This window comes from Daktulosphaira vitifoliae, unplaced genomic scaffold (genome assembly GCF_025091365.1).
Source record: "Daktulosphaira vitifoliae isolate Bord-2020 unplaced genomic scaffold, ASM2509136v1 Scaffold_5, whole genome shotgun sequence".
In the NCBI taxonomy this organism is placed as follows: Eukaryota; Metazoa; Arthropoda; class Insecta; order Hemiptera; family Phylloxeridae; genus Daktulosphaira; species Daktulosphaira vitifoliae.
In genome coordinates this window covers 13,052,073-13,066,277 of record NW_026099576.1, presented here as the reverse complement: position 1 = coordinate 13,066,277, position 14,205 = coordinate 13,052,073, and the positions used below count along the sequence as shown (strand labels likewise).

The window sequence follows — 14,205 nt, the reverse complement described above, 5'->3', positions numbered from 1 at the left end:
TGTTTTAAATTATTCTACAATATTATACCATAAAATAATTAGCTCGTGGTTCAATACAACCAATAAATTAAATACAATATCTTTAAGACAGTTGAATAGGCCTCTAAAATTGTTTAAAACTAACATTTTTGTGTACGAAATTAGTTATCTACGTGGTTGTTATTGAAGAAAATAAGATCTACATTGTTATCGAGTTGTGAGAAAGCGGTATCACCTCTACTTGAGGGTCGTGAGTTGGTCGTAAACCGGACGTCGAATGGGTAAGTTGCACCTAAAACTTCATTCATTTCGGTTAATGACAAATGCATACTTTTCTGTGCGCCATTGCCTATATCGTTTAACTTATTATATAATTGTATTGTTTTACTCCATCAAAACAATTAAATTATACTATTATAGGAATTTTAAAATTATTTAAACTATATTTTCCTTTTATTTATATTTTAGTGTTTTTGTAAAAAATTTTTAATTCCTTTTTTTTACCCAAATTGCACAGCTTTTATAATTATTTAAGAATAAAGAGACCACAACTCAACTTCAGTCATTATTATAGTGCTGATAACTTCAAAATACTAACTATTCGCTCTGTATAATTATACACCTGTAATGCTTATCTTAAACATGCCATAAAAATACAAATTTTTGAGTCTCACAAGGTATTTGTTTTCTTTTTTTTTGTTATCATCCCTCGAAGTATTACCATATAAAATTGCCAAATATTGAAGATATCTTAAGATGTTGTACAATTCATATTAGCGCCCGGATTTATATTCATTTATAAATTTTGTTTAGTTATTCCAAACACGCCATTAGTCAGTATAAACTTTTATTAGTTGATTATAGAAATTAATAATGCGTTGTTACCGAGGTTACATTATTGGAGATATTAGGATTGTGTAATATATTTCTACGGTACTACGTATGTATAATCCTAAGACGAATTTGCACAAACTTGGGACCCTTCAAAGTCGCTTATACAATATTTATAAATGAATATTATTCTTCATTATTTCACTTGATAGTTTTTTTTCGAAAAAACCCACTACCCACTGAGCTTTTTTTTAAAAAAAAACTATTTTTTTTAACAACCCTGGTAATATTACACATAGGGCTTTTTTAAAAATAATTAAGAACTTAGTTATAAACTACTAAATAATTGTTTTAGTGGACTTTTATTTAGGCTCAGCATAAAATAAAATGTATCCGATGCATTGTAAGTCAATAAGTCTAAATATTCCATCGATCTGTTAAAATGTTTTATAATAAAATTGTCAAAAACAGGATATTTTAAAATGTTGAAAAATTAAAAAAAATTTTATTTTTATTTTATAAAAATAATAATTAAATAATATTAAAAATAATCAAAAGTATAATGTTATCCTAGTTTGTGATGTATGTAAAATATTTTTATATCATAGTTACCTGAATAGTTGACCAAATATTGAAGCTCAAAATAATATAATTGTAAGTATTTAGTTAAATAAGTAAATTTCGTTATATATGAACGTTTTATATATTCTTGTCTTTCAAAGTAAATTTATCTTACAAAATTCTATGAATCAAAAATATAATTCTTTAAATACAAAGCGATAATAAAATTTTAAATTCATATTTCTTTTTATCGTCTTTTATTAACATTATTATTATTACGTCATTAGTACATACAGATGTTCGGTTTATCATGAACCACTTGTTTAAAAAAAAAACTCTCGTTTTCCAACAGCATGCAGCAAGATGATTTTTCAAAACGGTTGTTAGAAATGGACCCTCTATATGGTTTAAAGTATGTGAAAGATAAGCATGTTATCATGGGCAATACTATGGTTAAAATAACCGATGATTTATAACTATTTAAGTTGAAGTTCCACGACCACATAATTATAGGTCTTATCAACTTTTATTCAAAAGTAAACTTGCAGTTGGAACATTCCATTATTTTGATCAATCGGATTTAAAAGTTTACTACTTTACACTTATGTCAAGTTCGTACACGATAGGTTTTGTAGTACGAATTTTTGCGGTTGTATAGAATTCTGATGTCTAATTCTGTATATATCCTTTTGAAAATATTGCTTTATGCTTACTCAGATGAACTTTATCTCAAATATTGTACTTTTTATTGTATTTTAAATTACGTAGCAGTTTAAAGCTGACATTTCCAGGATCATGGTATGCTATATTAAGAATTGATTCTATGGCTCTATGTTTTCTATTATTGTAATTTGTTATTAAATCCGCTATAATGTTTATCCAATTGTATGATGAAGGTAAATTTTTTCCACCATTTTTCTTTTAGCGTTCTATTAAATTGTTCCACAACATCCGCTTTCATTGTAGAGTAGGTTGAATAATGGTTTATATTTTTCTTCTTCATGAGCGATTGAAAATTTTTGTAAGTTCTTTGGATATCTATTGATCGAAACATTTTTAAAAGCAGACATTACCTCTGAACCAAATTTATTTCTTAAAGGCACAGCCCATGCATATTTTGTATAAACATCGATAATCATTAAAATAAATGTAAAATATTTATTTGTTGTCAAATATTTTTTCATGTATACTAAATCTGCTTACCACACGTCATCTTTCTGTAATATTATATTATTACTTATAATATTAACATATAATATTATGTTATCATTTGTACATATATGTCACATTATATGAATATACAAGATCACCAAAACAGGGTTCTCTCATTTAAATTACAAAATGACCAGTTAATTATGGGATAAAATCTACTTATTGTAAAGATTATTAAGTAACACGCAGGGCATTCATTTTAATTAACCAATTAGAATTAAAAGCCTCAGCTTCCAAGATCACCCTAGGGATCGCTAGAATAATATTGTTATATTTAGAATTAAAAATAAACTGATCCTACAGTTTATACTTAACACGGTGTTCGTGTGTTTCCCTTATACTGTGTCACCATCTACTACCATCTAGCGACTAAGGAGCGTTTTACGTTCACGTAAGTGGGGTGTTCGGTGTGATATAAAGGACAGAACCAGCGGATCGAAGGCAGTGTGCTAGAAGAAGTTGACTAACAACCTCACAGCAATTGTATGCTCGTATTTGTTTTGTTGTGAATAAACTGCAAGGAAGTCTACAAATCTTATCTTGTCATCAGTGATCTACGGTAGCCACATGGACCTTTTGGTTGGCCGTACAACCCAACTAAGGAGTTAGGAGTGAGCGGTATTAACGAATTTCCGGTGGCCATGAACACAGCGGATGGTTAAATGCCCACTGTAGTTAGAGATACACCAATACTATCCATCGGTCATTGACATATGTAATGATCACATTGCATAACCTTTTATATGTTTATTTTCATATTTAATTGGCAATCGAAACATCTTTGTAATTCAAAGGAGACTCTAAGAAAACAAGAGATATTTTAAAAATTGAAATGATAACAAATCTCGAATTAGCGAATGAAATTTCATTATTAATATCAATATGATATTATTGTCGACGGCTGTCAGCGATAATGTACCTCATTCATCGGATAACAATATATTATTAAGATTTTGAAAAGTTCATAATAATGTTACAAAATATATCGGTTTCACCTGTGAAACTTCCTTCTCAAAAATAATAATCTAACGCGTTAATTTTTAATTTATTAAATTTTATTATACATACTGTAAATATTTATAATTAAAGTAATAAATTGAAAAATAATACACTCATATATAATGATCATTATTAAATTTTGATTTGAAAATAATAATTATGACTGATGTCAAAAATCGTTAAAAACATTTCTAATACATTAAAAAAATTGATAGATGGAAGTTCGGATACCATAAATTTCCCTAGGAATTCATTGAGTTCTATCACTAGTTCCCAAATTTTGATTTAAAGTTGAATCATCTGTCACCAAATATGTGTAATAAACAACACAACAATGCATTATAAAAGGATTTTCGTTGTATGAAAAATGGTAGTAATTAAAACCAAGAATGCCGACATAAGGAGTAAGTTCACCAGAAACAATTTTAGTTATTTTTTCGATTGTACATTTTTGAAATTCTTTTAAGTAATCATTTGGTACTGTCTCGTAATGATCTAAAACATAATAAAGCTATTAGCTAATTCATTTATATTGAAAAGTCAGTGTTTAAAGTTTAATTACTCATATCTGATGATTTATTTATTCCATACTTATTTTTACAGTCTTGCAGAATTTTACATGCTTGATAAATACGCGATCGTAGCACTGATTCCAAATCGTCACTATTCTCATACTAAAGGCGTTTTTTATAATTAAGAAGACATATTAAAAAGACCAATACAATGTAAATATTTATATCGTAATTTGATGAATATGTGGTATGAATGAGAAAACTGATAATATTAAATTCCTACGGGTATGTGAGTAAAATTGTAAACCTTAAATCTTTACTACGCTTTTTTTGCTTATAAAATTAATTTAAATTTAATAATATAACAAAAAAGATGTATTAGCGAATCAATATAAAATAAATGTCTTTATAGTTGTCATATTTTTATATTGTAATTTAGCGAAATCTTTTGGAATAATAACAAATTTAAATGAATTACAGTTAAGTTAAAATGGACTTATAATTTTATATTGATAAATAATATAATTTTATGATTCAGAAAAAAAATCACAAAATGTTTTTTTTAATTATAATTAACTAGATATTTTTACTTTAATAATTATTTATGTAAAAATATCTTGATGAAATAATATGAAGTATACATTTATATTCTTGTCAATTTGCAAGATAATGAATTTCTAAAATGTAATTTTTTTTTTTTGAATTGTTAGAAATACCTAAAAACATTTAAATATTATAAATATTAAAATTTTATTTTGTACCTTGGGTTTTTTTATTGCAAACAAATTTGACTGGAATATTTTAAAACATTCATTTAACTTATCTTTAATAATAAATTTATCTAATTTAAAAAATTCAATAAATTCTTGACTCATTTCTTCTGGATAAATTCGACGGGAAATGATATTATCACTCAATGTATTTAAAAATGTATTAATTTCGTCTGTAAAATTACAAATTAATATTGATAAATAAATTATACATCTGAATAATGCATTTAAAAATTAATAATGTTGTGACTGGATTGGTACGGTAGACAAAATGAAGAGATAATGCGTATAAATATTAATTGCTATTTATTATATTTATACATATATTTACACTTATAATTGACTTTATGACTCAAACGAAATAATAATCAATACTATAATAGCAAAATGCATTAAAATAGACTCAGCATCGAATGTTCTAGAAGGACTAGATACTTGCCTAGTTGATTCTTTATACACAAGACAAAGGGACTTCCGTTCTCACGATTAATATATAGTATATATTATATACTATTAAATTACACAATTACAATTAGGCAGCAAAAAGGCAGTTCACAAAAATACTATTTAAAATAAATAAATGCAACTATAAAATACAAAAATTACATAAAAATAAAAGTGATGCTAAATAAATTGACTTTTTTCGTTTATTTTTATTTTGGCAGAAGAATTTAGTTGATCATAAAACAATGTCATTCGATAATATAGAAAAAGAGTACTTGGTGGCTAAATGATATTTTTTTAAATAAAAAATTATTATAATTATTCATAAATTTATTCAAGTAAAATTAACACATTTATATAATAATTATGGTTAGTTTTTTTTTAATATAACAATACTAGAGTACTATTTTCATGATGCTTCCAATTTTTTACTATATTTATTAGAATAATTGACATATTTTACAAAACTAATTAGGTTATAATGTTGCAAAGATGTTTGGAATTTGTATTAGGCTTTTATTAAGGCTTTGAAATGAATTTTAGGATTATTTGTAATTTTTTTTTTTTTGTAAAATTATAGTGGCTCAATTGATATTATTGCCAATTAAAAAAAATAATCTTTATTTATTAATTTGATGAACTACGTATATTGAATTATTTTTAGTACATAAGAATTTCAATGTTATTGTAATGTCTTACCATTATTTATCTGTTCAAAATCATTTATGTTTAAATTAGCCATGCAATTTTGGAATTTAAATTGTGCATGTGGTAAATTAGTGGATGACAAATAACTTATAACTTGATCAAATGTAATTACTGCTAATGCTGGATATATTAATCCCTATAAAAAAAGACAGTACAGCATGGATCATGGACAATCGAATCGATATTGTTTAAAATTTAACAGTGGTTAATATTACTATCACAAAAAGCTTGAAAAGGAATGTGCTCAAAGATATTATAGTAGATTTTTTTTTTTTGAGGATTTATTTTTTTTGAGTTGAGCCTCCTATATACGTTTGTTACTTCTTAGTAAAAAAATTTCATAACATTAAGAGATTTTTTTTTTAATCATAAGGTTATTTTTTAAAAGCTTTGATTTGATACAGGTCTTATATAATCAGTGGTTCTAAAACATTATCATAAATTTAAAAACTGTAGCACAATGGGGTCGCGGTACAGTATTGCCGTGGCATAGTTGGGACAAGTATAGATGATATCTGACAATAATCAAAATCACTATCATAAGAAACGCTTCGATGCAAATCTGTAGATAGTGTTTAATTCTAAGAAATTGGTGGATAATTACAAAACCAACAATAACTCCTATTTCCTTATTTATATACTGATTAGTTGTTCTATGATTTAAAAGTATAGTATATGAATAAATACAAATTATAGTAATTAAATATAGTATGAAATTAATATTCAATAATTTAATATTGTAGTTTTTACGGAGATATTATAAAAATTATAAAGTAATTGTATATTTATTTACTTTTACTGCGTATAAAAATTAAAAAGGCTTAATGAAATACTTTTCAATAAAAAATGTTTGTTACATATGAATAAATACACTGAACTACAAGGAATTTTCACCAGAAGCAAAAATATACTTTTCTAAATCAACTTTTCGCGCTGTTTTCAAATCTAAAATTAGACTTTTTTTATCACTTCTAAGTTTTGATATTATTACAAATTACATATAAAGTAATAACTAAAATAAAAAATTTGTTTTTAAATTATTACCGGTTTGGATTTGTAATATGTTATAAATAATCAGTACAAAATGACATCTTTAACCAATTGTTTTGGTCCATTAAAGTTGATTTTTGTGAAAGTTTATAATAAAAAAAAAGTTGAATTTGTTACCATAACATTTAACTTAACTTGCAAGTTTGAAATTGACATCATTAAATAGGAAATTTTATGAGAATTAAAAAGATATTATTAGGTATTAGGTATGGTTAAGATAAATATGCAGTCAGGACTTTTTGCAATTACTATTTAGAGTAAATTTATCAGAAAAGCTCATTATTGTTTTCCATTTTTACTGTAATCGATCACTTAAATGTAAATCATAGTAATCATTTCTATGTAACTTTTGGTGTTTAAAAAGATTATACAATTGAAATATGTAGCGTTGAATTAATTTTAATGATCAACTTTAACTTAAAAAACCAATTAAAATGTTGTTAAAAAAATCTAATTAATTGAGCATATTATAAAATTTCATTATAATTGTAAAAATCGATTATTACATTCTGGTGAAATTAAAAACCATTTTTTTAGAAATGATTTATATAGAATTATGTTACAACAAAATTTGGAATATTATATACTGGTAGTAGCACACACAAATAGAGTTAAAAAATTAATAAATTTCTAAGTAAATTATATAATTATATAATTATTTAATTTTGTAGTAGAAATCTATTATTATATCAAACCTAATTTGCCAATGAATACTTTAAAAATATTATAAACTAATGATTTTAATTGTCTGTATGGAGATAGCTGGTAGAGCAATTTTGATATTTGATAAAAGGGATTTTTTTTCAACATTGGAGGGTAATATCTTTAGCTAGATAATAGTTGTGATAATTTGACGTATCGCTAAAAAAATTGGTCAAATGATAGCTGAGAAAATAAATGATAATCACAAAAAAAAAAAACCACATAGTAAAATAATTTTTATATGAATAAGAAATTTCTACTTTGCCATGGGCGGGTTTGAACTAAGTTCTCAAGCGTGAAAGACACAAATGTTACTAACTCGGAAACCGTACGTTGCTATTGTTTGGTGGATAAAAATTAGCGATTCAAGCTAGTTCGAAGTTATTTTTCTCGAATTAAAAATAGTAAATATAATTAAATAAGTTTATCTTTCTATGCTATGTCAATTAGATTAATATAATTGTTCGCGCCAAGTGTGAGAGCTGCACTGGTTGGGAGTGGTCAGCTGATAGTGTTTGTGCGCTATCAGCTGTTAGGACGCCTTATCAGCGGTCCGTGTTGTTCGGTCGTTTTTTATTCAAAATATATAGTATGTACCTGTTGTCGTAGTTTTATACAGTTTAGTTTAAGTTTTTTTTGGAAAGTTATCATTTGGAATCCCCAAATTATGGCATTTCTAAGAAAAAAAGCTGACAAAATGACGAAAATTACCGATTTTTAAATTTGTAAATTTTTTGGGGATATCCCCCATTTACGAAGAACGATGGAAACTTTATCAATTATTGAAGGCACCATCGCTATCAACGTTGCTAGTTTTGATGTCCGAGGACCATGTCAGACACCGCGTCGCCGACAACATCGAAAGTGCCTCGATATTATGCGAACATTATAATTAATTGCGTTTGTCTTTTCGGTTTTGTTTTTTAAATTATCTGTTGTTATTTATTAATATTAAACGATCCACGGATCTTTAATATTAATAAAAGTGTCAATTATAATTTCAAATTTATCTATGTATTCTTCAGATAGTTATAGTCATTTGAAATCGCTAAACAAATAAAAAACTGACATTTTCAACAATCGTAATTTTGATAAATTTTCGTAAATGTAAAATTATATATTGTATGTATTTATATTAAAATAGTTTTTTTATAAAACAAAGCAGATGTATAATAATAATAATTTATGGATTTATTTTTACTTACAAAAGACAGAATTATTTGAAATCTCAAATACATCATTTTTTAAAAAGTGATTGACCTACAAAAAAGATTTCTTTATTTTTTTATTCTAAAAAAATTATAATATTAATATTTCTTAAAAACTAGTAAATAAAAAAATATTATAACACTTATGACAACTTTTTAGAAAATTTCATATATATTTTGAGCACGTGTGGGTATAACCTTTACTGTTGTATATATTATACGTAAGAGGCAAGGGAATAACACAGATTAATATTTGACCTTAACAAACGTCTAAAAATTCTTATGTCTAAATATTATCATAGTTTTCTGAGATATAACACAAAAAGTTAAAATCAGTTCATCAGATGTAATATATTAAATATAATATATATACAAATATTCATATTATGAATATTTTGGTCATAACATCTTAAAAACAAGATAAATATTGTTTATCTATTTTAATGCATATAACATAACATTTTATAGATAAATATTTTAACTTTAATTTGTTTTTGGATTGGTGGTTTCTCTTCTAAAATGAAAAATAGTTCAACATTAATAAATAGTTATCCTACCAGGTTTTGACATCTTTCATAACTATTGATCTAGTGAATATTTTGCGTTAATTTTTTTTAATGGTTTTCACAGTTTTTACGTTAAAAATATATTTTTAACTTACTTGTTAGTCTAAAACTGTAAAAATTATTAAAAAATAAAACTAACGCAAGTATTCACTGAATCAAATGTTATAAAAGATGTTAAAATCTGGTGAGACATCTTGTATAATCCTATAACAAAGATGCACAANACTACAATTTTATGATAAATTGGGTTTTAGAAATAATTTACTGCATCCATTTAAAAAGGCATAATAAATATATTTTTCTTAAATAGAATTTTTTTAAAATTTATCATTTAAAAATAATTTTCATTTTACATTATTTGTAATATTATGTTTAATGATATTTTAAGTTTATTAATACCATATATTTTTTATTTTTTGAATACGTTTTGACCAAATATTCGTTTAACACGTTGTAATTATTTGTAACATTTCTCTACTCCGCTTAAAATAACTATAACCTTACTATTGGCGTATCTGAGAGATTAAAGAGCAAAGTTCTCTTATTGAATCTTTAAAACTTATATCTAAGTTTAAAAATCTTCATAATTACAAAAAATTACTTCAATATAAGCCACTCTCATTTAAATATTTTGCTATGCTATTGACACTACTTATTAGCGAATTTTGGGGGATGTTTGCATCCACCACTAAGCATATCGAATTTTTATTTATATCATTATATAGTGTTAGTCAACGATATATTTTTGTATATTGATATCGTACCTAATTTAAACAATATCGAAAAATAATAATATTCAAAAATTAAATTCAATATTTAAATGATTTCGCCATTTTTTTAATTTTTAATTGATTTATTATAATTTCAAATTAAATATTATGTGGTAATATTACTTGTTAGTGATGACGTCACGAGGTGATAAGGTCACTAGGAGTATATAAGGGAGTTTTTTTCTAGTTGAGGTGTANTAGTGATGATGTCACGAGGTGATAAGGTCACTAGGAGTATATAAGGGAGTTTTTTTCTAGTCGAAGTGTAAATGTTTGAACGGAACGCCCGGTTATAATATGCGGGTTAGTTACTGTTCGTTTCTGGAGTATTTATATCATGCAGGAGAAAGAATTGGGGAGTGGACTGTATAAATGAGTAAATGTATTGAAAGAATATAAAACAATAAAATGTATTTTAACATAAACTAAAATATTATATATATCAATGTGGGTAGGGGGGTCCTTAATGCTAATACCACAATGCGTCAAATAAACAATTAATAAAAATAAAAATTAGATAAACAGTATGATTAAAAAACTACTTATACGATACTAATGATGACTGGTTTGATGTGGATAAAATGCGAATGAAGTTGTTGGCGTGACAATTGTGCGAGGCAGAACAGACTTTGGTGCGAATAGTACTTCAAGGTGTACGAATTTAATTCTCAATGCGCGGATCGCAAGGGCGATAAAAATAACGCACAAGGGTGCGACAATCGCAAGGGCGATATATAGTGTCTTTAACAATTACGTGCTCGCAAGCACCGTAAAAGCATAAACAAAACGAGTTAGGATGGTGACGACAGACGCAAAATCATAAAAGAAGACCAACGGTAACTCGATGTCGTACAACGATCGCGTACGTATTCATCCAACGCAATGAATTTCTCGCACAACCGGTGGTGGCAGCGCGAGTGGCGCTATCAGTCACAGCAAAATCTGAGAAAAAACGCCCTCTTGTGATGTGTATCTAACAGTAAGTATGTGTTTAGGGTTGATAATTATAATTGTTTCCGAAACACGCGGATACGTGTTTCGGAAACAATGTTACCAATGTTACTTTTCAGTAATTTTTTGTGGCTTTTGAGTTTACTATTTTTAATATTTTTTAGTTTTTAAATTAATAATATTTTCAATATAGTTTTAATTTTACTTAATTAATTAGCCACAAGTAATCAATTTTTATTATATTCAAATTAAGTTACTTTTGTTGTAAAAATCAGACTATAATATACCAACCATATCAGATAGTTATCTCATAACGATAATCAAATATTTTCAAATTACTTTTTATTATGTAGAAATAAGTTTTTTTTTTATATGAGACTTAATAATTATAAATTTGTTCTATTAAATAGATGAATTTGTGTTTTTTTTGATAATACTATCATAGTTTCTGTGTTTTGGTTTTTAATAAAATAAATTATAAATGCTGTTTATACTTTTTTATTGCTTCAAGTCATAACTAAAAATTATTATTCTTTTAAAAAATATTTTAAACTTTTACAAAATTAATTTAATTACTTAAGTGTTAAGTTTACAAAATAAAATATGATCATCTTCATCACTATTGTCTAATAAGTATTTTAGCTTTGATGTGTCGAAATATGTCCAATGCTTTGCATTACGCATCTTATATTTATCAATAAAAAATTTATAATCTGTATTTTATATTATTTGTATCATTATATTACTGACGACAATATCTCAATATTGGGATAATTATAAACAATACAAGGAGAGTTAGTTCTGCTTGTACGCCGCTAGAAAGTCAGCGAGTTAGCCGGTTTTTTTAAGCTACAAGTTCATTATAGAATTCCGAATTCTCTTGTCGAATTTATCTTTTTTAAATAGTTGCGACCTTGTAGTGTCGTATATATTAGTGCAACACCTATATAAATTTTTGCGTTTAAAACTTATTTATTTATCTTTCTGAAAATTCAAAAGTCTAAAATACAATCATAAAAAAGGACGTTGGTCATTTTTGAACGTCACTGAACATTTTAAAATTAAAATACGAAGTAAGTCAATATATATTAACCCAATTATTTAGAATTAAAAATCTAAGTATAGAATAATAAAGCAATAGATCCAATTTTTATATTAATTTTATTGTTACTATTTTGTGTAAAGTGTATAAATGACAATTTTTTTTCATACTTCATAATTTTATCGTATTTATAAAAACNTTTTTTTTTCATATTTCATAATTTTATCGTATTTATAAAAACACCTTTTATGTATTTGTTAAAATATTTTTATCTAAAAGTAAGTTTTTTAATAAAATGGCCTAATTTGGCTATATATAGTGTTATTTATAATATTTAATATGTTTAATGATTTACACATCATGTATGTCCTACATATCAAAAAAAAAATAAATGCTAATGAATAATTTTTTTAATTTACTCTTTAGTTAAAAAATTTATAATTAATTTTTATTTAAGGTAAATCGAAAACCCCCAATTCTTTCTCAGCCGTTCCTCAAATCATGTAAAATAAATGTTAATTTTTATGAGGAAAATTTAAAGTTAGATAGTCCAATCATTTTATTCACATTGTTGAAATATTTTTATAATTTTTTAATTTTTGTGTCCCTTCAAATATTGGCCCGGGGTGATAATCACTATCATATAAATAATCGATGCAGCAGTTGAGCATGAAATAAAACAATTGAAAAGTTTTAATGGAATTTTTACAAGTTTTAACAAATTACTTATTAAAAAGTAGTCCTTAGAACTTTCTTTGATTGAAACAACATTAAAAAGATTTAATTTAGTACTAGTTATACAATTGCAGATGTTTTGGAAAATTGTTAAAAATTAAAAAAAAATTTGTCGGATTAGTTATCTTTGATAACTGTCAAGTTCTTTCAGTTTTTTTAATAATTTTTACTCCAAATTTTTTTAAGTTTTTTTATTTATTGAAAGTGATGGAATTTTAGTGTTTTAAATATAAATATATTTATTTATTTTGACATAAATTTTAGTTTTTAAACTTTATTTTATTAAATTATAATATATTAAATAAGCTAATTAATTATTTAATATTGACACGGCGTTGTCACCCGTTTGACACCCCGCGGTCGTGTCAGCTCCTTCTCAGCCATCGCTACACTGTAAACCGGACCGTTATACACACGCGTTATCATCGTGGTGTAAAGTCCAATAAATGCTTGGCGTCGAATACTCGCCGCAATAAGACTTGAAGTCAGTCATGTTCGTGACACTAATATCGTTGTTTCTTTTTACCGACCACAAAGACCGTGCAGTTCACCGCAGTTACGAACATTCTACACGTGCAGAGAAATATATATTTGTTTTTTTTTGTCTTCCGCCTGTGTCTGTACTTTATACTTGTGTAATAGAAATTTTCAATATACGGCTCGACGCCTTTTAAACCTGAGAATTACAAGTGGTGTATTACCTTTCTTTTTTTTTTTAATATCCCTTACGCGAGCGGGTGCAACATCCTCAACAATGTATAATGAACTAATTAAGAAAATTACTAGTTGATAACAATATTTTGACAAATAATTTGAAAGTTATTAACATTTTATAATGATAGATGCTGGTGAAACGTGGGTGTTTTATTTTTATACTAATATAATATACCAATAAGAAAAGGAAAAAAAAAATAGAAAAGTAAAAAAAAGTGAGAGTTAAGGAAACCCTCTAATCTAATAATAATTTTTCGACTAAAAATAATCAGTTTCACCATAATAAAACCCAGCACAGGGGGGTCGCGGCACAGTGGTGACGTGGTATAGTTGGATCAAGTATAATGATATCTGACAGTGATTAAAATCACTATCAAAAATAAACGCTTCGATGCAAATCTTTAGATAGTGTTTAATTTTAAAAAAATTGGTGTTTTATTCCAAAAGCTAC

General features: G+C 25.7%; 1 protein-coding gene across 1 annotated transcript in view; it reads right to left on the bottom strand.

The window, feature by feature from the left end:
• Window positions 1-3,636: 3,636 nt before the first annotated feature.
• Window positions 3,637-14,205, bottom strand: part of LOC126908147 (uncharacterized) — a 31,275-nt gene continuing 20,706 nt past the window's right edge. Inside the window, exons 3-6 of the mRNA XM_050690054.1 lie at window positions 6,008-6,152; window positions 4,856-5,037; window positions 4,145-4,256; window positions 3,637-4,077 (exon numbers count right to left, since the gene is read on the bottom strand). Coding sequence (XP_050546011.1) covers window positions 3,833-4,077; window positions 4,145-4,256; window positions 4,856-5,037; window positions 6,008-6,050 — 582 coding nt within the window. The 5' untranslated portion in view covers window positions 6,051-6,152 and the 3' untranslated portion in view covers window positions 3,637-3,832. The remainder of the gene's footprint in view (window positions 4,078-4,144; window positions 4,257-4,855; window positions 5,038-6,007; window positions 6,153-14,205) is intronic.